The sequence below is a fragment of the Neoarius graeffei genome, chromosome 2 (genome assembly GCF_027579695.1).
Source record: "Neoarius graeffei isolate fNeoGra1 chromosome 2, fNeoGra1.pri, whole genome shotgun sequence".
Classification (NCBI taxonomy): domain Eukaryota; kingdom Metazoa; phylum Chordata; class Actinopteri; order Siluriformes; family Ariidae; genus Neoarius; species Neoarius graeffei.
In genome coordinates, this window is record NC_083570.1 from 63,668,188 (window position 1) to 63,692,656 (window position 24,469).

Here is a 24,469-nt window from a genome sequence, read left to right on the forward strand (position 1 = left end):
GTGCGCGCAGAGCGTCTGCGAAGGTGGGGGGGCTACGCAGACACTGTCTGCGACGCTATCTGCGAGGACTGGGTTGTCAGCATAAATTGGCCTTTACAGTTAAAGTTTCTGTGATGAGATTCTTCATCCTGCTGAGATCAGCAAATGTTTAAATAAAACATGCAGAAGACATGAAGTTTTGGAGCATGATTAACATACCAGACAAATAACAATTTGATCATGTATGGCTAGTGTTGACCAGGTAGGCCTTTGTCTACCAATGTTCATTCAGTTAGAAAACTCACAATTCTAATGTACTGTATATTGAAGCTTCAGTACATACATACATACATGGAATCATTTGCTGACAGCTCAGTCCCCCCCAGTTCAAAAATCCTATCTGCACCCCTGGTGTAAGGATCTATCCCATTGAGTGGTTTCTATATCCACTTCTTTTGAGTGTACTTCTTGGTTTGAATAACTTGCTTGTTTGCTGAACACAAACATGGCAGTAAGTTCTTGTGTTAATGGACCAGACTCCACTTTTGGATCATTAATCCCTTTTGACTGAGAATGCCCTGCATGCATGGTTTGGCTTCTGGCACAGCCATACAGTTTTAAACACAATACCGACAATTAAAAACAGTTTATTTTTATTGCATTTATTTAATTTCTGGGCTCCCATCTGTAACAGGGAGTGATGTTGCATCCCATTAATACACTTTACAATAGATTATTAGACTCGAATAGAATAGATGAGCCAAAATAATTGGGGATCTTTTTTTAATGGGCCCCGACTCGTTACAAGTATCAATAGGTGGGCCATAAAGTAGAAAAGGTTGAGAACCCCTGATCTAGACTATGTTCTGTAAGTTGTTGTCTTTTTTTTTTTTCATTTTCAGCATAAAATGCATCAGTGAATCAGACAATATGTAAAACCTGACCTGATGATGACACCACTCCCACTGTAATCTTTGCACAATACACCATCACTTTTTTTTTACAGTGTTTACAATGCTTCTCACGTACACAATGTTTACATTTCTTTCTTTATTTTTACATATTGCTCCCTCAAAATGCACACTTGAACATCCTGTAGATTATCAGTAACAGGTACTGGTTGGCGCTGTACTGTCTGTTTGTGTTAGTTGTCTTTTTTGCACTGTCCTTGGTGTTTGCACATTATGTTGTTTGTGTAGTTTATAGTCTGCAATGTTTGCGCCCGCTGCACTCATGCACTTTATGTTGTTATACACTCCCGTTCAAAAGTTTGGGGTCACTTTGAAAGTTCCTTATTTTTGAAAGAAAAGCACTGTTCTTTTCAATGAAGATCACTTTAAACTAATCAGAAATGCACTCTATACATTGCTAATGTGGTAAATGACTATTCTAGCTGCTGGTTTTTGGTGCAATATCTCCATAGGTGTATAGAGGCCCATTTCCAGCAACTCTCACTCCAGTGTTCTAATGGTACAATGTGTTTGCTCATTGCCTCAGAAGGCTAATGGATGATTAGAAAACCCTTGTACAATCATGTTAGCACAGCTGAAAACAGTTGAGCTCTTTAGAGAAGCTATAAAACTGACCTTCCTTTGAGCAGATTGAGTTTCTGGAGCATCACATTTGTGGGCTCGATTAAATGCTCAAAATGGCCAGAAAAATGGCTTGACTATATTTTCGATTCATTTTACAACTTATGGTGGGAAATAAAAGTGTGACTTTTCATGGAAAACACAAAATTGTCTGGGTGACCCCAAACTTTTGAACGGTAGTGTATATAGATTTATAGTCCTGTGATGTTTAATGTCGCACCATGGTTTGGGAGAAACATTGATTCGTTTTAACTGTGCATATGGTTGAAACGACAGTTTAAAAAAAAAAGCCTTGACATTGACCTTGATGCCAACCCAGTATTTCAGATGAATATCTGCCCTGATGGGATGCTCAGTATCAGATCTGACATCTCTGTTACACACTCCGTCTGAAGTGAACAGTGAAAACAAGTAGCAGGACAGAACAAGCAACAAAATAACACACAACTTGAATTGTGGATTTTTTTTAAAGAAAATGCAGTGATTGCACTGTTTAAGAATCCAGTTAGTTTTTTTTTTTGTTTTGAAATCACGTGAGCGCTATTCGGCTAGCTTTCTGTGCAGCAAAACCTCTGCAAATTTACTGTTAGTGATCCCTTCGAGATCTATCTTGGACTTTTTCTTCATCTATGTGGAGGTTTTGAATAGAATATGCTTGATGTTTTCTTTCCTTCGTGGCCACCTGCGAGACGGTCCGTTGCAACGGAATAACCGTATGAACATGGAATGGATCGGTCAAATGAATTTAAAATCTAACTACTTCAACAAAATATCTTCACTTTCACGTTACACTTTTTTTTTTAATCTATGGCATAGGATGTCAGCAGATTGTTTGTTTGTTTTTACAACAGTGGAATATCCACGGATGCAAAAATGGCAGCTCTCTCTTTGGCGCAGAGGCTTGTGGGAAGGGTGAGCGGGCCCCTTTAACCAAGTCCCTCATGCTGCTTGGTGGTTGCTATAGCAGTCTAAGTGGTTGGTAGGTTGTTGCTATTGTGCAGCTTAAACAAGTTCTTAGTGCCGCTACGGTGTTGCTAATTGGTTGCTATGGTATCCCATGTGGTTGGTAGGTTATTGCTAGGTTACTATCAGCCCTGATAGGATACTCGGTATCAGATCTGACATCCAGATTCAACAAAGATGAAGTGAATGGTGAAAACCAGCACCATCTTAAAACAAAACAGCAAAAGGTCGCATACAGTAATTTAGAAAGGCTGGCAGATTTCTCAGGAGCTGAACAGATTACAGATGGTTTTCTAACGCTTTCTGTTTGCAGGAGGTTTGAGAGGTTGGTGGCGCAAGGGAAAAGTCCGACAGTGGAGTTGTTGTATGACTGGGGTACAACAAACTGCACAGTCGGGGAACTGGTGGAAATTCTCATCAGACACAAGCTGATCGCACCTGCCAGAGTATTACTGCCAGGTAATTAGATCTGTTCAAAAAGTAATACCAAAACAGCTACAGTGTGTTGATGATAATAAAACAAGCCTAAATGGCTAAATATTAAGAACTAATTGATTTGGTTATTGGGTGTAATGTACTGTATGTCGGCTTGTTTTGTGGGGTTGATTGTTCAGAAGCCAGGGACAAAAATTAGTCACCTTTTTCCTTTTTTTTTCTTATTTGTTTCTTCTTTTTTTGATGCTCCAATTTTGTTAACTCCAGTCCAGACATGATTGCATCTGGATACCACCATTAATTGTGATTAAACCAATAACGAATCTTTACGGGACGTTAGGGTTCGACTAAACCATTTGTACCATTAAAAATCAATGTGAGCTCCTAAAAGTTCTCCATTGTTCAAATGTTCTCTTCTTCATCGGCTTTTAATGGTTTCTTAGTGGTCGTTTTTACGATTAAACCCTGCTTAAACACCACAGCCCAAACATGTTTAGGAACTCCTGTTTGTAACTCATAAAAGTTTGAAATCATTGCCACGATGGTCATGTCATAAAATTGCACTTATTCCTGATCTACTTCTGAAATTAGATATAACTGCAGCACCTGTTGCCACACATTGGAGAGCAGTCGAGGATCTACCCACTGAACATCACCGAGCGCAGACTCAGCTTTGTGTGTTAAGAGTGGATGAAGCACGGCTAAAAGAAGAAACGCCTTCCACGTTGCCTGACAGCACCACAGAACCGGAGGAGAGTCAAGAGCCGAATGAAGAAGGTATGGCTGTCCATGTATGTTCAGGTTCTGTTGGAATTACAGAACGATACAGAGTTCAGTGTGTACCAGTCCTAATCACATACTGTACTGACGTCCTCACAGTGGCCTTCACAGTTAATATAGTTAAAGGAGCAGAGGTGGACAAAAGTCCCCAACTTCATTACTGAAGTCAAAGTAGAGATCCCACTGGTCAAATGTTACTCCGATACAAGTGAAAGTTGTCCAGTCAAATTTTTACTTAAGTTAAAGTACCAAAGTACTTGCTTTTAAAAATATTTAAGTATTAAAAGTACATTTTCTGTCAACACATCATTGTATTATTGCCACAACGCTTACAAAACCTAATGCCATTACCAAGGACAGAAATGTGAATTCATAAAATGAACGCATGCTGTGCCATCATGGTGGTTTAACATTAAGCTAGCTAGTCAGTGAAACCCCACCTGACATGCTAGCAAACTCTTTTCAAACTTGAAATCATATTGGGTAGCTAATGTTACTCGAAAAGAAAGATTTCTACATTTTGTTTATTTGGCAAGATTATGCTAAAACATATTTCTGAAAGCACTTCAGATAAGTTAACGTTATTCATGTTAGCATAACTCCATTTTTACATGCTAACTAACAGTGTCCAAGTTAACTAGCTATGTGTTATTGTTAGCCGTGGACAAGGCGATGGCAACTTGGCGGGCAAATCCATAGAAAGTCATTTGACTAACCAGACTGCATAGCTATTGCAACGTTATCACTAGCTCTAAAAGCACAGACAACTTTGTTGCAAGCTTTCTCTTGGAATAAAACGTTTATGTACCTCAATATGCTTCCGCAGGTTGGACGACGAGTTTTTGTAGGCCGTGATGTGGTTCGTTTTCGGCAAACATTTAAAACGAAACGAATCTTTAATCCTTTCAGAAAACTGAAACGTGGGTTTGTGGGCCATGGGCGTGTGCATTCCCCAGAAGAACCGCCTCCTTTCATTCCACCATCAACTGATCGTGTTCAAATAATGCTACTGGGAAATCACTAAACTTGATTTTATACAGTCTATAGACATGATGTGACCCTAGTGATTACTGATGGGCTCTCAGTGTCATCTGCGAAAAAACCAATCACGTTTTCGAAAAAAAAAGAAAAAACATCCACTTTCAAAGCTGCTTCATAGTAACGAGTAACGAGGACCCTGACAGAAATGTAGTGGAGTGAAAAGTACGATATTTGTCTTTCAAATGTAGTGAAGTTAAAGTCATAAGTTTCCAACAAAAATAATACTCAAGTAAAGTACAGATACTCAAAAAGTGTACTTAAGTACAGTACTCAAGTAAATGTACTTCGTTACTGTCCACCTCTGTAAAGGAGTGAGGATGTAACTCAGTAGATGTCTATCAACATTTCCTACTGTTTTTGATGACATAATAAGTGGAATAGTTTGTCTTTTTCTATCTGAAAGATGTTAAAGCATTAAAACATTTCCGAGTCTGAGGAAATGAACTGCGCCGAGTCGTTCCATCACAGTGGAACTACTTTATTTCTTCTTTGACACACCAATCAGCCATAGCATTAAAACCACTGACAGGTGAAGTGAATAACATTTGATTATCTCATTACAATGGCACGTGTCAAGGGGTGGGATATATCAGGCAGCAAGACAATAGTCAGTTCTTGAAGTTGATGTGTTGGAAGCAGGAAAAATGGGCAAGCGTAAGCATCTGAGCGACTTTGATAAGGGCCAAATGATGATGGCTAGATCACTGGGTCTGAGCATCTCCAAAATGGCACAGCTTGTGGGGTATGCAGTGGTTAGTACCTACCAAAAGTGGTCCAAGGAAGGATGACCGGTGAACCAGCGATATATCCCACCCCTTGACAAGTGCCATTGTAATGAGATCATTAATGTTATTAATAATCACCTGTCAGTGGTTATAATGTTATGGCTGATCACTGCACAGGGCAGTTAACTGTGTCTACTTCTATTTAAAGAAATGGTGTGAATGAGCCTGTATCCTCAAATCAAATGGTCTTATGGGCGGCACGGTGGTGTAGTGGTTAGCACGGTCGCCTCACAGCAAGAAGGTTCCAGGTTTGAACCCAGCGGCCGGCAAGAGCCTTTCTGTGTGGAGTTTGCATGTTCTCCCCGTGTCTGCGTGGGTTTCCTCCGGGTGCTCCGGTTTCCCCCACAGTCCAAAGACATGCAGTTAGGCTGATGTGAGGTGCCCTTGAGCAAGGTACCTGACCCCTGACTGCTCCCCGGGTGCTCTGGTGTGGCTGCCCACTGCTCTGAGTGTGTGTGTGTGTGTGTCATTGCTTCAGATGGGTTAAATGCAGAGGATGAATTTCACTGTGCTTGAAGTGTGCATGTGACAAATAAAGGTTTCTTCTTATAAATACAGTATTTTCCTTTGTTGATTGATTTAGACAATCATTTAATTTGCCTCTTTTTTTTTTTTTTAAACGATGCTCTTGCTATCAAGCATAACACCTGCTGAAAGTTGCAATTTCTCCTTCTACTTCCTCATAAGTGTAGTCTCTGGCTCACTGTGACATTTGAATGGTTTTTATCCAGGTCTGAGTTCATGCTCCTCAGCACAAATATCACATTATTAGTAGCACATTGTCAGTATTAAGCCCAGTGCTGCATTACATGGCATTACATTAATGGCATTTAGGAGACGCTCTTATCCAGAGCGACGTACATCATACCCAGTACAGTGGATTGGTGAGCAGTTGGGGGTTTGGTGCCTTGCTCAAGGGTACGTACTTCAGCCATTCCTACTGGTCCAGGGAATCGAACTGGTGACCTTTTGGTCCCAAAGCTGCTTCTCTAACCTTTAGGCCATGGCCTAAAGCTACTATATAGCTACTATTATGTAACCACAATATTTTACCATAAAAGACAGGTTTGGGGCTGTAAATAGACTCAAAAATTTGAATGGTATTGAAGGGCAGTATTAAATATTAAATCAGTCTTCCCTGTAGAAGGCACATTTTCTTTTATTTGTTTGCATGAAGTGTGCAGAATATAGAGGAGATGGCATCATAATCACAGGTCATGTTAGGGACAGATAATCCAGGCATTGTTGGGAACTGAATTTTACATGGCTTGCTTATTTGTACAATAAAATTATGAATTCCATTTACTTAAAGCAACTCCAGCAGATTTATAATGGATGTTTTCAAACCTGGATTTATAATGCATAGGCTTGCTCAGCTTATCCATTATATCATTTTCTTTAGAGAATGGCACAAATTAAATAAATATGAATTCAAATAATTCATGATGAATCTTAAAATAGTAAACTGAAAGCAAGTACATTCAGAGCAACGTTATAATGTCATTGCCTCAAATTTGTTCATTCACTTTCTTATGTTGGCAAGCTAAATAAAAAATAAAGGAATGAGTTCACTGACCTGTTCATTGACTTCTGCTGCAGTTTGTTTTCCACCCCTGCCTAAACGTCATGGTTTCTGCCACTGTTGGTTCTAAATATTAGGCTATGTCTAGTTCATTGTGGAAAAAATAGGATGGACTGTATCAGGTGCTATTTTAAAGGTTTGCAGCCAATTAATAAGTTTCATTATTTCATTTGACACTTTCATATAATTCTAGTTAAAAGTTGTATTAGTCCACTAGCTTGTTGGACGGTTGACAGTTTCTGTCATGTAAGGGTGGGAGACGGATGTAATCGCGGGAAGAGTTTTATTGAAAACACACTAGCAAACAGATCCAAAAGGCAGAGTCGAATAACAGGCAGTGGTCGAGTGAGGCACAGACAGGATATCCGAGGTAATACAATACTCACAGTCCAAAAACACAAACAGGGTCAAAAGCAGAAAAGTAATACAAAATACAAGGCTTTCACAAAGTCTGTGTGTTACTGAGAGTCCTTATATGCATGTGCTGTGATTGAGCTCTAATCAGGAACAGGTGCATGCTAATTAGTCCTCAATGCGTGTGTGCGCTTCACAGTCTGCAGCTGCGCGCTCTGAGCTCTAAAGCAGCTGGACACGAAAGCTGTAACCAGACACCGGTTTGACACATCAAGTTTGTTATTCGATGGTAACTATACAGTAATGATATAAAGTGAAAGCGCTGGTTCACTGCTGTCCACCAGGCACCCAGCAGAGTCATACTATAATAAATGTCGTGGTGTTGTTTCTGGCGCATGGCATGCGGTGTCAAAGAAAGGAATAAATATGTATTCATAAGTGTGATGCATATCTCATTATTGTATCACAGTCACAAGACAATGCAGTAGTTTATTGATGCAAAATACACTACACTTCACAGTGATGGTTCATATGCTATAATATTATTATTCTGTTTAGGTTGATTTTGGGCACTTGCAAATATTTTGCTCATACACTCATCAGGAGCTCCATTATTAGGCACTGCCTAAATATAGATATTATGGGTGTGCCCATATATAATCAAATTTAAAAAATTGAAATGATCTCAGTTTAATGTGACGACGACTAGGATGCTTTCCGTGTCCTTATGACAGTCAGCGTGAATCAGTTTTATTTTGTCATCTGCTTATACTACATCCATCCATCCATTATCTGTAGCCACTTATACAGGGTCGCAGGCAAGCTGGAGCCTATCCCAGCTGACTATGGGCGAGAGGCAGGGTACACCCTGGACAAGTCGCCAGGTCATCACAGGGCTGACACACAGAGACAAACAACCATTCACACTCACACCTACAGTCAATTTAGAGTCACCAGTTAACCTAACCTGCATGTCTTTGGACTGTGGGGGAAACCAGAGCACCCAGAGGAAACCCACGCGGACACGGGGAGAACATGCAAACTCCGCACAGAAAGGCCCTCGCCGGCCACGGGGCTCGAACCCAGGACCTTCTTGCTGTGAGGCGACAGCGCTAACCACTACACCACCGTGCCGCCCCGTTATATACTACATCATATTGCAATTCACATGTTTTTTAAAAGTAAGCACTTGACATAAAGGTAGTGGTTTAGACATGACTGAAAAGCTATAGTCCTACAAGCTCTATAAAAGATTTATGAATTTGAATTTAAATACTGATGTAACTTGAGCTCCCCGTTCAAGTCAGTAAATCTGAATATGGCCCTAGATTTGTAAACACTTGCAAACTTGCCCGTGAGATAAACAAAATCAAAAACATTACAGTTTTGAGAGAAATAAGCAAAAACCTTGAGGATTTTACTCATGATTGCTGTTAGACATCAGGCTGTGCAGTAAGAGCTAATCATATTCTTTGCTCCCCTGAATCTAGGTTTTTACAACTTCACTTATCATGAGCTGACACAAATCACAGGCAACTGGGATGAGCGGCCAGCTTCAGTAGGAGGCAGCAGACTGGGGGAGGGCGGCTTTGGAATCGTTTTCAAGGGTCTGCACAAGATCAAGCCTGTGGCAGTAAAGAAACTGAGTTTAGTAAGTATTTGAGTGATGTACGTACATTCAAGCGCACATACAATAATAAGCAGCACGTATGTGAACAGCTGTAAACCAGTGTGCAATGTGGTCATGAGTTTTGATCTTCTGCTCAAAGGTAGATGACCTGTCTCCTGAGGAGCTCAAGTCTCAGTTCAATCAAGAGATTCAAACACTGAAGAGGTGAGTTAACAATAAGCACTCTGCTCTTCCCGACCCCCTCTATCAGTCTGTACCAGTCTTTTCTCCTCAGTCTCTGTATCACTGATCAGCCATAAGAAGTGGAACAGCTTAATGTGTATTAGTGTAAATACGCAGAGATTATAGGAACTCACACATGCTAATTGGTCGAGAAATTCAGACTATTTCTCGATAATTATCTCGAGTGACTCGGCAAAATGGCGGCCAATTGCTTTGTCACTGTAAGTAAGGAGGAATTTGAAACTATGAAAGAAAATGCTGTTCCTAAAAACACTAAAGATGCTACGAAGTTTGGTCTAAAGGTAAGGTGGAATTGTGATTTACTTTATCTATTTCAAAACAAAGTATTATATGCGACTTGGCATCGATAAGTGACACACGTCTGCACGCGCCTTTATTACATTTGCATGCTGCTTTTGAAGATTGAAATAAATGATTTTTTAAATCTCATCTTATCTCATTATCTCTAGCCGCTTTATCCTGTTCTACAGGGTCGCAGGCAAGCTGGAGCCTATCCCAGCTGACTACGGGCGAAAGGCGGGGTACACCCTGGACAAGTCGCCAGGTCATCACAGGGCTGACACATAGACACAGACAACCATTCACACTCACACTCACACCTACGGTCAATTTAGAGTCACCAGTTAACCTAACCTGCATGTCTTTGGACTGTGGGGGAAACCAGAGCACCCGGAGGAAATCCACGCGGACACGGGGAGAACATGCAAACTCCACACAGAAAGGCCCTCGCCGGCCACGGGGCTCGAACCCGGACCTTCTTGCTGTGAGGCGACAGCGCTAACCACTACACCACCGTGCCGCCCTTGATTTTTTAAATATGATTTTTAATTTTTTTTTTAAATAATCACCTTTGTATTTATACTAAAAAAATTATCCACCTCAGTGAATTATCCACCTTGACTTCATCTCGGTTATTATTCACCAATATTCATTACATTACTGACATTTAGCAGGCGTTCTTATCCAGAGCGATGTACAACATACCCAGGGCAGCCTGGGGTTAGGTGCCTTGCTCATGGGCACTTCAGCCATTCCTGTTGATCCAGGGAATCAAACTGACAACCTTTTGGTCCCAAAGCCACTTCTTTAACCATTAGGCCATGGCTTCCCCATTTTCACTTTGCCTTTGGCGAATAATTGTTATTTCAATGTTAAATTTGCTAACTCTCTCCTATATATGTTCATAAGGTCACTCGCTAGATGGACACTGACCCAGTGTCTGTTATTTTGTCAAGAGCATTTTTCTCTTTGATGGCAATGATAACTGTTTTTTGTTTTTTTTCTTCTTTTTTTCAGGTTAAAACATGTGAATCTGGTGAATATGGTTGGTTATTCCAGTGATGGCCAGTGTCCATGTTTGGTCTATGCTTACATGTCTAACGGTTCGTTATTGGATCGACTGGCATGTTTGGTAAGTCATTAAATATTTTCACCAACAATTTTATGTCCGCTTTCTATACATAAGATCTCTGACTTGTCTTTCGGTTGACAATTTTATAATTTGAGGCAGTTTATCACGATTTCACCACACCTATCAAATGTTTCCAGTGGACATTGCGTTTTATAGTTATTTCTACTGTAAGCAATTTTTCAGATTTAAATGGTTGCATCAAGAAGCCCACATCCCAGTCTAAAGCCGTTTGGACCTTTTTTTCCTGATTACCTTTTTTTTTTCTAGAATGATGATCCACAAATTCTATCCTACATGCAGCTGAGTTGTCAGTTTAATCCAAACATACAGTAGCCAGTTAGATATTGTTCACAACCAGGTTCCTGTGGCTTTTTAATGTACTTCTACAAAACATTATTGGATAACCTTGTGTGCAGGAGGGAAGCAGTCCTTTGTCCTGGCAGATGAGGTGTGCTATAGCACTTGGGACAGCCAGAGGCCTCGAGTACCTTCATCACCACAACCACATACATCGAGATGTGAAAAGGTGCTGAACTTAATTCTTAATCCTGACCCGTTCGAGTAGTGCTCATCAGCTTTAGACTCAGAATCCATACCTCAGGGGGTCAATACATAAACAGTATACAATACAATTACTTCCAGGACCAGTCAAAAGTTTGGACAAACCTTCTAATTAATTGTTTTTTCTTTACTTTTATTAATTAAAAGGCAGTTCATGTTTTAAAGTAATGATGGATGTCGTTTCTCTTTACTTAGTTGAGCGGTTCTTGACGTAATATGGATTACTGCAGTTGTGGAATAGGGCTATTTACTGTATTTATATTATTTACTATTTACTGTTTGATCTCAAACACATTAAGAAGGCAAGAAATTGCACTAATTAACTTTTGATGAGGCACCTGTTCATTCAAAAGCATTCCAGGTGACTCCCTCATGAAGCTGGTTAAGATAATGCTAATAGTGTGCAAAGCGTCATCAAGGTAAACGGCGGCTACTTTGAAAAATCTAAAAGATGGACGTTTTTTTTAAGTGAATTTAATGTCTCTAAACCCCACTTTTTCCTTGTACAAAGCAACAATCATTATGTTGATTGACCATGTGTTTTCGAACCATAGCTGATCCAAAAGGCCATAAATTAATGGAAAATCAATAAAATCAGCTGATTTTCACAGAATCTGCCAAGACTGAACCGGAAGATCCCGAAGGGGTGCGTGACGTCACACGTGTAACAATCCAGGTGTCAATTTCTTTCCTGTGCACAGCAGTGGTTAGAACAGTCTCGATATGGAATCACGTTTTGGAGAGAATTCTGATAGTGATTGGGATTCTTATATGTCGGATGAAGGGGCAGAAGATTATCAAGGACATTCTGGAGTAAATGGTTATCTTTTTGAGTCCCCAAGTTCGAGAAACTGCCAGTTCACTCAGTTCACGACAGTCCCACTCACCGCCGATAGCGCACCACCAGCCAGAGAGAACTGGAAACACAGATTGGTTTGTGGATTTTTCTTCTAAGCTGGCCACGGCAAAATATAAGGAAAATATTTACATGTACCTCAGTAAATGCAGATATTATAATCTTTAAAACATACTTATTAAGTGTAAGTATTGCAAGAAAATATGAAGTGGACGAGAATAGGGGAATTGACGAACTGTTCAAATGTCAGATCAAATGTCATTTATTAAATAAATTGGTTTCTTTTTTGCTCCAGTAATTCCCATGTGGTCATTCTGGTGGTGGTGGTGAACACTTGACGAACCTGATTTATTATTAGTAGGCGACACGAAATCTGCCTGCTTCGTTTGCACAAACCTCACCCACTGTCGCTTTAGTGTCATTTCTCGGAAATTTGTAAACTGAATGTCCTGTTGTATATGAATTTCAATATCCAAACACAACACAGCGTTTTTCCATCATTATTTTTGTAAGATTCCAACAACAGTATCCAATTTCAGCAAGTAAACAAGCACGGAGTCAGATGAACCGAAATGACCCAGATAACCAGGGTTCAAAGCGTGACATCATGCGAGATTTGCCCTGAGGCAAGGCTGCCTTTTTCCGGGATCCGGAAGCCACGATTTATCAATAGTTTTGTGCTTGATAATAAAATGACATAATTAATATTATTTTCCCCCCTGCTTTATTAATTCATTTTGGTCATTACTAATGATGTATATATTAATTTTAAAGCATTACAATAAGGCATTACATACACTATAGCACTTTTTTTTGTTTACCACATAGTTCCATCTATGTTATTTCAGAGTTTTGATGTCTTCAGTATTTGTTTTACAATGTAGAAAATAGTAATAAAAAAAAACTATGAATGAGTAGGGGTGTTCAAACCTTTGACTGGTACTGTATGTGTCGTCTATTTTTGCACTGTAGTAGTCCTGTTGATTTTAATGAAGATGGATTTTTATCATGAGGGTTGAAGACATGTTAACACTTAGAAAATAATAGGTATGTCATTTTGATCTTATTAATGTTCATTTAGTCCCATAACCAACATTCAGGATATGATAAATAGCAGTTAGTGTTAGGTGTGTGGCATGTCCATCAGAGGCAGACACATAATAAATTCAATAGCTAGCACAATGGCCACGTGAAAGCTCTAATATGTTGCCCAGTCCCATGGTTTGGTTGCTGGAAACCTTTTTGAGTAGGCTAGAAGGTGGTAGCTTTTACAAAATGTAATAAAATTTGGCAGGCTACTTGGCTTGTTAAGTTTATTAATACAGTCACAGATGAGCATATCAGTTCCCTCGTAGTGGGTAACTTGACCATAGATTTTTGGATTTGAGATCCGAGGTACTGCATCATATTTGCACCCTCAACAAAACGTCAGCAAGTTGTTGGCCAATGTTGAGCTGTGAGCTGTTGTGTTTTATGTTCATGCTCCACATAAAAGATATTTGTGAATGGAAAAGCATTTACCATATCATTTGGAAATCAGGAATTTGAATACCACTCGATTACGTTCATTATGTCTTATATTAGATATGGTTAGTTTTTTCTTTTTTATCAGACATCTAGTTTTAGGTTTGTTTACCTGACATGTTTCGACGTACGTAACTGTCGTCTTCCTCAGAGTGTCACCGGATGTTGTTGGTGACGCATCTTATCAGCTGATGTTTCCGAAGGCGTGACCTTCCTGTCTGGTTTGACAGGTCGGTCACGTCTTCTGCTGTCCGTTCGTCCCCTGCAAGATGGGTCATGTAAACATGTCAGGTAAACAAACCTAAAACTAGATGTCTGATAAAAAAGAAAAAACTAACCAAATTTGAATACCAGTGGACTCATAAGAGCAGAATTGACTATGCGCTGGCATTCAGATACTAGCCAATCGTGGGCATCTCTGAGCTCATGTATGCAGAATAGGGCAGATAGCACTTTCCTCTGAGGGTGTTACAATGCCCTGTGATGCAACAGTTCGAAGACACATCACCTGTCTTGGAGAGCATGTTTGTCCAACCCATCCTGCACTGTCAGAAACAAGGGTACAGTAGGAGTCCATTTCTGTTCCCCAAGGTACGATGTACACTAATGTACCCACTAGAGCTCATTATGGGACCTCAGGGTAGCTCTGTGTACCTTTTTAGGGCCAAAATGTTACATATATGTTCCCAAGCAGTATATAAAGGGAACAAATGAGTATCTTAATAATAATAATAATAATAATAATAATAATAAATTTTATTTGTAGCGCCTTTCAAGGTACCCAAGGACACTTTACAGTACAGAATGTTAAAATACTAGAATGTTAAAACAATAGCAAGATGAGTAATAAAACAATAAAAAAAATGCAGGTCAGTAATATATGTAAAAGGAAAAGAAACAAATAAAAATCAATAAGTACATGGTAAAAGGCATTGTATCATGATACAAAATAAAATCAGAGAAAGAAGCAAATAAAATAAAAATAAATGGGATAAAATAATAAAAATCAATAAGATATCATTGTGCAGGGAAAGCAAGGCTGAAGAGGTGAGTTTTGAGCGTGGCTTTGAATGACGAAAGGGAAGTGCATTGTCTCAGTGAAAGTGGGAGGTTGTTCCAGAGTTTAGGGCCGGCAACACTAAATGCCCTGTCACCCATGGAGCGGAGGTTCGTGGAGGGGATGGACAAAAGAAGCGTGTCAGAGGAGCGTAAAGTGCGAGTGGGTAGGTATGGGTTAAGGAGACTAGTGAGGTATGTGGGTGCCAGGTTGTGTTGGGCCTTGTAGACAAGCAGGAGAATTTTGAATTGGATGCGATATTGAACAGGAAGCCAGTGTAATTGATGGAGGATGGGTGTTATGTGATGCCAAGGTCTGGTGTGTGTGAGTAGTCTAGCTGCAGAGTTTTGGATGTAGGGGAGAGCGGGGTAAGATGAGCCACTTTTTACATTTTTCATCATAACTACATGTTAAAGCCATTTTTGCTTCCAGTCTACACACCATACCAAATTTCAAAGTGTACTGTTACTATCTGAGCAAAACATAATTGATAAGCTCTTATGGTTAGAGTGATATTACCTCTTGAAAAAAAAATGTCAAGTGGCTCAACTTACCCCATGCACGGGGTAAGATGAGCCACTGTGTGGGGTAAATTGAGCCAACACAAAACATGTTAGGTTAACAAAGTAAACAACTTTTATTATTAGAAATGCAATCAGTGAATCAAGTCAAGTCAATCAAGTGGGGGATAGGGCCGTTGCATAGAGAAGGGGAGATGAAGAGAGAGGTGATAGAATGAGATGGGATAGGGAGGGATAGATTTTTTTTTTTTTTTACCTTTATTTAACCAGGTAACAAAAAAAATCCCATTGAGATTAAAAACCTCTTTTACAAGGGAGACCTGGCCAAGACAGGCAGCGGCAAGCTTGAAACACAAAGTTAGTATCATTTACAGACATACAACACAGATTAAACGTTTGAGGACATAAGCTTAGCTAATAATTTAAGAAACATCTGCATCTTAGAGAGTCAGTTTTCTTTTCATTCATTTTTGATTTAAAAGCTTCCAGAGTGATAAATAGGCGCATCTTAAGTTCATTTTGAAGCAGGTTCCATGCTGTAGGTGCAGCGTATACAAAAGCCTTCTTTCCTAATTCCGTACGAACATTTGGGACATGCAACAAAATCAGATTCTGTGAACGTAGGGCATATTGTCCAGTGTTTTTATGCTTAATGAGTTCACACAGATACAATGGGAGCAGCCCAATAATCACTTTGTATATAAATATGTACCAGTGACAGAGCCTACGAGTGGTCAAAGAGGGCCAGCCTACCCTTGAGTAGAGCTCACAGTGGTGAGTAAGAGCTCTGCAGTTAGTTATGAATCTCAAGGAAGCATAATAAACAGAATCTAACTTAAGAAGACATTGAGTAGATGAGTGCATATACAATAGGTCACCATAGTCCAGTACGGATAGAAAAGTAGCCGCAACAAGTTGCTTTTTTACATTAAAAGAAAAGCATAACTTATTACGGAAATAAAAACCCAGTTTTAGTCTCAGCTTTTTCACTAGGTTTTGTACATGAGGCTTAAAAGTTAAGGAATCATCAATCAGTATTCCCAAGTATTTATAAGAATCAACAATCTCAATTTCACCACCCTCAAGTGTGACAACCTTTGGGATAGTTAAGGGCCTAACCTTAGAGCTGGTAAAAAGCATTAGTTTAGTCTTATCAGCATTTAAAATGAGTTTCAGCTGAAGTAAATTATTTTGTACCACAGTAAAAGCATTTATCAAATTTTCAATGGCCTTTTCTAGGCTAACAGCACAGCAATAAATGACTGTGTCATCAGCATAAAAGTGAAAATTTGCATCAGATACATTTTGTCCCAAGTTATTTATGTAAATAGTAAATAGAAGAGGCCCCAGTACAGACCCCTGAGGGACACCCTTGAGGATGGGAACAACTTCTGAGCATAGACCATCATATTTAACACACTGTGACCTATCACAAAGATAATTTGAAAACCAAGCAACGGCATTCTCTGAAAGCCCAGAATTTAGCAACCTAAGTTTTAGAACATCATGATCAACTGTGTCGAACGCTTTGGATAAATCAATAAACAGTGATGCACAATGTTGCCTCTTATCTAGGGCAACAGTGATGTCATTAACCACCTTGATTGCAGCTGTGATGGTACTGTGTCTTTTTCTAAAGCCAGATTGGTAGGTTGATAAGATGGCATTATTGTATAAAAACTCCTTAAGTGAGTTGCTCACAAGATTTTCAAGAACTTTAGCTAGTACAGATAAATTAGAAATGGGTCTATAATTGTTTAATGTAGATGAGTCACCCCCTTTTAAAACTGGAAGCACAAAGGCAGATTTCCATATTTTTGGTATCTCATTGTTTTCCAGTGTGAGATTGAAAAGATATGCAAGTGGCCCTGCTACAAAATCAGCTGCCAACTTCAAGAAATAGGGATCCAAAAAATCTGGTCCTGGTGGTTTTTTGGGGTCTAGGATTTTTAGAGCTTTATGCACCTCTGAAACTGAAAATGGTTTAAAATGAAAAGGCTGATCAATGTGCACTGGAATATCAGAGCAGGGTTTCGCAGGCACAGAACCCACAGCATCAAACAGAGAACCAGAGGAAATAAAATGACGATTAAAACAGTTTAACATCTCCATTTTATCATAGATAGCTACTGAATCTTTCTTAATGAAAGTAGGTAGAGTTTGCCCGTCATTGCACACTGACAGGGATTTAATAGTCTTCCAGAATTTCCTGGGGTTATTTAGATTTTCAGTGGTGACCGACAGGTAATAATCTGATTTGGCTTTCTTGATAAAAGAGGTACATTTATTTCTTAACTGTCTAAAAAACAGCCAGTCCGCCATGGAGCCAGTAGTCCTAGCTTTAACCCAAGCCAAATTGCGCTCATGGATAGTATCAGCAAGTTCAGTGGAAAACCAGGGGTTGTCACGGCCCTTAACTCTAAATTTCCTGAATGGGGCATGTGTATTTATAATTTTCATGAATCCATCCCTGAAGAAAGTCCAAGCTGTCTCCACATCAGGAATAAGCTCAATTCTATCCCATTTGAATTCATGCAAATCATGATGAAATCCCTGTTCATTAAAATATTTAAGATGTCTCTTACAAATGATTCGTGATTTTAGTTTAGGAATCTTCGTGTTTCTTATGGCCACAACTAAGCAATGGTCACTAAGATCATTGCAAAGAACTCCTATAGCTGAGTATTTATGTGGGGCATTTGTCAAAATTAAATCTATTAAGGTGGACCTCGCAGGACATTTAAGATTTGGACGAGTGGGTGAGTTTATCAACTGCGTGAGGTTAACCGAATCACAAAATGATTTGAGATTGTCAGAGACTGGGTTAAGCCAGTCCCAATTTAGATCCCCAGCTAAAACAATTTCGCTATAATTTAATCTGGACAAGAGGTGTGTCAAAGATTGCAGAGCATCATTTAAGGCAGATGGAGGCCTATAACAACCAACTACCGTAATACAGAAGGCATTTGAAATTTTCACATTTATCGCCAAAAAATCCAATTTCTTAGGGATAGATTCAGAATGCGCAACATTGACGTGAAATTTTAATTTCACATAAATGGCAACGCCACCTCCTTTTCTTAGTCTATCAGCACGGAAAACATTATAGCCCTCCACAGCAATGTCTTTGTCTGTGACTGATTTTGTCAGCCAAGTTTCAGATATTACAACAACGTCTGCATCTGTAGTTGTAATCCATATTCGCAGACTGTCCATTTTCGGTAACAAGCTGCGCACATTAAGATGAACAATGCTAAGACCGGACATTTGTTTGATATCGGATGGCATTTGGATAGTATGCAACTCAGGGCCCGGATTAGGTTGCACGTTACCAGACATAAGCAATAGTAAAACAATCATCCATCTCTGTTTAGCAGCATAGTCTGACAAGACCCTAGACCTTTGGTGCATTAAATCCAACCAGGATCTCTCATTGAATAGACATACAAAGTAATTATTTAAAACTAATAGACTTTGGTAACGTGGTAAATCGGCGCTTAAGTTCCATGCCACGTTTATGTCCTTTTCCCGCACCTTCGGAGTTTGTACGGGTATAGCAGTAAGGAAGCAAGTGCATCTAGCGTTTTGAGCAGCACTCAACGGGCGAAACACATTATTCGGTGTACTCACCCAACCACTGTCCCTTGTCCGCAGACCCCCCACACACAACACGCTAATTAAGATTACAAACAATGCCATCTTCTCTGGCCGGGGAGATGCGCATAACCGCGTGGAAATTCAGCAAACCGCTGACAGCATAATAGGTATGGGGCGGGCTTGATGGTAAAACGCCACAGGGTAGCCAGGTGAATAAACGACGAAGTAGCAGATAAAAATGCAGCAAAGGTGCTGCCAGGTAAATCCGCCAGGTAAATCCGCCAGGTAGAAGTCGAGCGAAGCACAGAAAAACCTTAGATCCAGGAAGATTCAGGTGGTAACAGAAGACTCGAATGTACATCCCAATTTGGAATCCAGGGAAACTCAATTCAAAGTCCTTCAGTTGGCTACTCCAATGCACTATCCACGCAGTCTTTTCCCTTCTCTTTCTCTTTTTTTCTTTTTTTTTTTTTCTTTTCTTTTTCCTTTACTTGTCTTTTAAAACGTATCCTTCAAAACTTGTCTTTTAAAACGTATGATAAAACGGTAATAAGCAAGTAAAACAAACAACACTTATCACTGACATAGACAAACAAACTGCCAGGCTGCCATCTTGGATCCCGATAGATGGATAGAGAGAGATATGCGTAGATCATGCACATCATGCGCATCATGCACACCTGTAATAACAGAGGGCATTATTTTATTTATTAAAAACCTTTTAAACATATTATTTATATTAACATGTTATTTATTTGTTTGTTTATTTTTTGTTGTTGTTGTTGTCATATATGACCAGTAAATGTGAAAACTTAAGTGTCATCCATATTGGGTAAGCTCAGCCACCAATGGGGTAAGTTGAGCCAGTGGCTCAACTTGCCCCACATCTAATGGCTCATCTTACCCCATGGCCACCATTTTGTAGAAAAATGCTAATAAAGGGGATTAGGCTAATCAAAATTATTTTTATTAGCATTCATATCATAGCTTAGAAAGCCACTAACTTAACCCTAATGTGTCTAAATATTATTCTACTTTTGTCTTCTCTAAATCATCTTCACTGTGGACAAACATGGAATTGACTTAGAAAGCACAAAAACACATTTTTATAAATATCTCCCTCACCTAGTTTGACATGTGGTGCTCCTCTCCACCAGTGTAAGTAAATGGTCCCGCCCCCCTTTGAATGTGGTCACATGGTCACATTTGTTTACTGTTTCTTAGAAACAGGGGGTGGCTCATCTTACCCCCTGGCTCATCTTACCCCGCTCTCCCCTATTGTAATCTGTTGATAGATTTAGCCGGAAGACCAATGAGCAAGGCATTGCAATAATCAAGTCTAGAGGTGATGAAAGCATGAACGAGGGTCTCTGCAGTAGTGAGGCTGAGAGAAGGGCGGAGTTTGGAGATGGTTTTAAGATGAAAAAATGCAGTTTTAGTGATATGTTTTATATGTGAGTCAAAGGAGAGAACAGAATCGATAATGACACCCAGGTTTTTTACTTCAGATGAGGTAGTGGTGAAGTAGCCAGGAATGGAAAACTGTGTAGTGTTTAACCTTAGAAGGTACTGCCCCAGTGACAAGCCGTTGTACCACGAGAGGCACAATGATGTAGTTTATTTTCTGAGAGTGTGGTTGGTGGCTGACATGCGATAGGAAAGAGCTGCCTGATTTTTCCGTTCCTGTACCTGCAGCTCTACGTGCACACACTGCGACTTTCTAGTTTGAGAAAATATTTAGCCCTGCATGTAGTCTTGAACAGACCGATTTGTGCAAACATTTAAAACACACCTTAAAAGCTGAAGCATGTGAGTTATTTGACTCCCAGCCCTAGGCACAGATTATTTTCTTACATGGTGTAGACTATACCTAGGTTCTGTTTGTTTTCTGCTACCTCACCCAGGTTTGAAAACCAGTTTAATATTCGGTCACGTATTCCAAACTCTTGATGTGGATGGTTTCAGTCTCTGAGACAAACTGTAACAATGAATAATAAGAGTGCGTTTTAATAAAATATTATGTCCAAAATGTGTTTTACTTCTTAGTGGGAATATCTTGTTGGATGAATTCTTCGTTCCCAAGATTTCAGATTTTGGTTTAACGCGTGCATCGGCTAAACGCTCATGTACAACAGTGATTACTGAGAGAATCGTGGGTACGACGGCTTACATGGCACCAGAAGCCCTGAGAGGAGAGATCACTCCAAAGTCAGATGTCTTCAGCTTTGGAGTGGTACGTCAACACTAGATTCTGAACAAATGGAAACTGGACACTGTAAATTCTTTACAGTAAAGAGGCATCAGCCAGTGTTTTATAGAGGTAACAAACGAACCATGCACTCAGCCCATGGTAAATATAACATGCTGGTTCTTGTAGGTGCTCCTGGAAATTCTATCTGGACTCCCTCCTGTTGATGAGAACCGGGACCCAAAACTTCTGGTCAGTCCTGAGCACTGAACGTCATTCTCATTACTGTATTCTTACACACTTTTAACCTTATTCATGCAGCATAATCACACACTTCTGGATTTCTGTAATATTGGCTTCCTCAGATGGAGATGAAGGATGAGATAGAGGATGAGGAGATCACACTGGAGGAGTTTATAGATAAGAAAGTGCTGGATTGGGATATGGAGTCTGGGGAACGGATGTACAATGTGGCCAGCCAGTGCCTTAGTGAAAGGAAGAACAGGAGGCCTCTAATGAAGGAGGTGTGTGTTACTGTTTTGATGCTTATGGGCGGCACAGTGATGTAGTGGTTAGTGCTGTCGCCTCACAGCAAGAAGGTCCTGGGTTCGAGCCCAGCGAGGGCCTTTCTGTGCGGAGTTTTCATGTTCTCCCCGTGTCTGCGTGGGTTTCCTCCGGGTGCTCCGGTTTCCCCCACAGTCCAAAGACATGCAGGTTAGGTTAACTGGTGGCTCTAAATTGACCGTAGGTGTGAATGTGAGTGTGAATGGTTGTTTGTCTCTATGTATCAGCCCTGCGATGATTGGCGACTCGTTCAGGGTGTACCCCACCCTGCACAAGATATAAGCGGCTACAGAAACGGATGGATGATCTAGGAGTGTAGACCTCTGCCGCCTAGGACATCCGGGAGCAAGCAGTCGCAGCTGTTCAGAGGCGTTTCTCAGTTTATTTATCATGAGTATATATTCACGTTCAAGAGTGTGTTGCAGCTAAATGATTGGATGATGTGATTGACGAACCTAAGTTATCTACACTTGTGTTCAAAATAATAGCAGTCCAACACGACTAACCAGATCAATCACTGTTTTTGGTGGAAATTATTCCACCAGTAGGTGTAGTAGAGTCATAGAAAACCAACAGACCCAACATTCATGATATGCATGCTCCTGAGTCTGTGTAATCGAATAATTAAGTGAAAGGGACGTGTTCAAAATAATAGCAGTATGGAGTTTAATTAGTGAGATCATTCATTCTGTGAAAAAACATGTCAGTCAGGTGGCCCTAATTTAAGGATGAAGCCAGCACATGTTGTACATCCATTTCTCTCTGAAAACTTGAGAAACATGGGTCGTTCCAGACATTGTTCAGAAGAACAGCGTGCTTTGATTAAAACGTTGATTGGAGAGGTAAAACGTCTACTGTAAAGAAGTGCAGAAAATGATGGGCTGCTCGGCTAAAATGATCTCCAGTGCTTTAAAATGGACAGCAAAGCCAGAGAGACGTGGAAGAAAACAGAAGACTACCATTTGAATGGATCGAAGAATAGCCAGAATGGCAGCCAATGATTAGCTCCAGGGTGATCAAAGACGGTCTGAAGTTACCTGTGAGTACTGTGACAATTAGAAGATGCCTGTGTGAAGCTAATCTATCGGCAAGAAGCTCCCGCAAAGTTCCACTGTTAAAAAAAAAAAGACGTGCTGAAGAGGATACAATTTGCCAAAGAACACATCGACTGGCCTAAAGAGAAATGGAAAAACATTTTGTGGACTGATGAAAGTAAAATTGTTCTTTTTGGGTCCAAGAGCCGCAGACAGTTTTTCAGACGACCCCCAAACACTGAATTCAAGCCACAGTACACTCTGAAGACAGTGAAGCATGGTGGTGCAAGCATCATGATATGGGGATGCTTCTCTTACTATGATGTTGGGCCCATTTATCGCATACCAGGGATCATGGATCAGTTTGCATATATCAAAATACTTGAGGAGGTCATGTTGCCTTATGCTGAAGAGGAAATGCCCTTGAAATGGGTGTTTCAACAAGACAACGACCCCAAACACACCAGTAAGCGAGCAGCATCAGGGTTCAAGACCAACAAAATGAAAGTTATGGAGTGGCCAGCCCAATCCCCGGACCTTAATCCGATAGAAAACTTGTGGGGTGACATCAAAAATGCTGTTTCTGAGGCAAAACCAAGAAATGCAGAGGAATTGTGGAATGTTGTCAAATCAATCCTGGGCTGGAATACCTGCTCACAGGTGCCAGAAGTTCTCAGAAACCGTGGTTATACAACTAAATATTAGTTTAGTGATTCACAGGAATACTAAATCCTTAAGATTTTTTCAGTTTATACAGTAAATATTTGGAGTTTGTAATGAAAAATGCAGACACTGCTATTTTTTTGAACAGCCCAATGTTCATTTTTCTTCATTTTCTGTAAAGTAATTAAAATATTCATACATTTTTCTTCATGTTTTGATGTAGAATATAATGTGCAGTGTTCCCAGTGCATGGAAATAAAAACTATTATAAGGATTTTGAGCTTTACTCACATTTTTAAACACACTGCTATTATTTTGAACACAACTGTATGTATGACAGCATAACGTAAATGGGTGATGGAACATCACTGGTCAGAATAACCTGAAGAAGAAGCCTTTATTTGGTCACGTGCACACTCAAGTACAATAAAATTCATCCTCTGCATTTAACCCATCTGAAGCAGTGAACAAACACATGCACGCACAAGTGAGCAATGGGCAGCTATGCTACAGTGCCCAGGGAGCAGTTAGGGGTTCGGTACCTTGCTCAAGGGCACTTCAGCCCAAGGCTGCCCCACGTTAACCTAACCTGCATGTCTTTGGACTGCGGGGGAAACCGGAGCACCCAAAGGAAACCCACATGGACAACATGCAAACTCCGCACAGAAAGGCCCCCCGTCAGCCACTGGACTCGAACCCAGAACCTTCTTGCTGTGAGGCAACAGTGCTAACCACTACACCACCGTGCTGCCTTCCAACAAGAGAGAGTAGATGTGCGAGCAAAGACAAATCTCAAGACTTTAACTCGACAAAACAAGTAGCAATCAGAACAGCTTGTACCAGTTTCAAGCATGCCAAACAGATATTGCTATCAAGTGCCGATGTATAAATTTAGGTGTAGGTTTTATTTTTCGTCTGTTGAACATTTCTGTTTTGTGGTTTCATCTGCTAGGTGCTTGCTGAGCTGGAGGGATCTTAAATCTCAATCACCAAGACTGACAGACTGAATGCTATTTGCTGTAAAATCTAAAATGTTATGTCAAGATTTGTACTTTTTTTTTATAACTGTTTTCCTTTGTTGCCCCATTAAAGAAATTCAAACTAAATAG

At 40.1% G+C, this 24,469-nt stretch overlaps 1 protein-coding gene across 1 annotated transcript in view; it reads left to right on the top strand.

Annotated features, from left to right (window-relative positions):
- irak4 (interleukin-1 receptor-associated kinase 4) overlaps positions 1 to 24,466 on the top strand; it is a 30,780-nt gene extending 6,314 nt beyond the window's left edge. The window contains exons 2-11 of the mRNA XM_060914644.1: positions 2,848 to 2,993; positions 3,561 to 3,746; positions 9,002 to 9,162; positions 9,281 to 9,345; positions 10,681 to 10,795; positions 11,212 to 11,321; positions 20,958 to 21,144; positions 21,289 to 21,351; positions 21,465 to 21,623; positions 24,313 to 24,466. Coding sequence (XP_060770627.1) covers positions 2,848 to 2,993; positions 3,561 to 3,746; positions 9,002 to 9,162; positions 9,281 to 9,345; positions 10,681 to 10,795; positions 11,212 to 11,321; positions 20,958 to 21,144; positions 21,289 to 21,351; positions 21,465 to 21,623; positions 24,313 to 24,339 — 1,219 coding nt within the window. The 3' untranslated portion in view covers positions 24,340 to 24,466. The remainder of the gene's footprint in view (positions 1 to 2,847; positions 2,994 to 3,560; positions 3,747 to 9,001; positions 9,163 to 9,280; positions 9,346 to 10,680; positions 10,796 to 11,211; positions 11,322 to 20,957; positions 21,145 to 21,288; positions 21,352 to 21,464; positions 21,624 to 24,312) is intronic.
- The last annotated feature ends 3 nt before the right edge of the window (positions 24,467 to 24,469 follow it).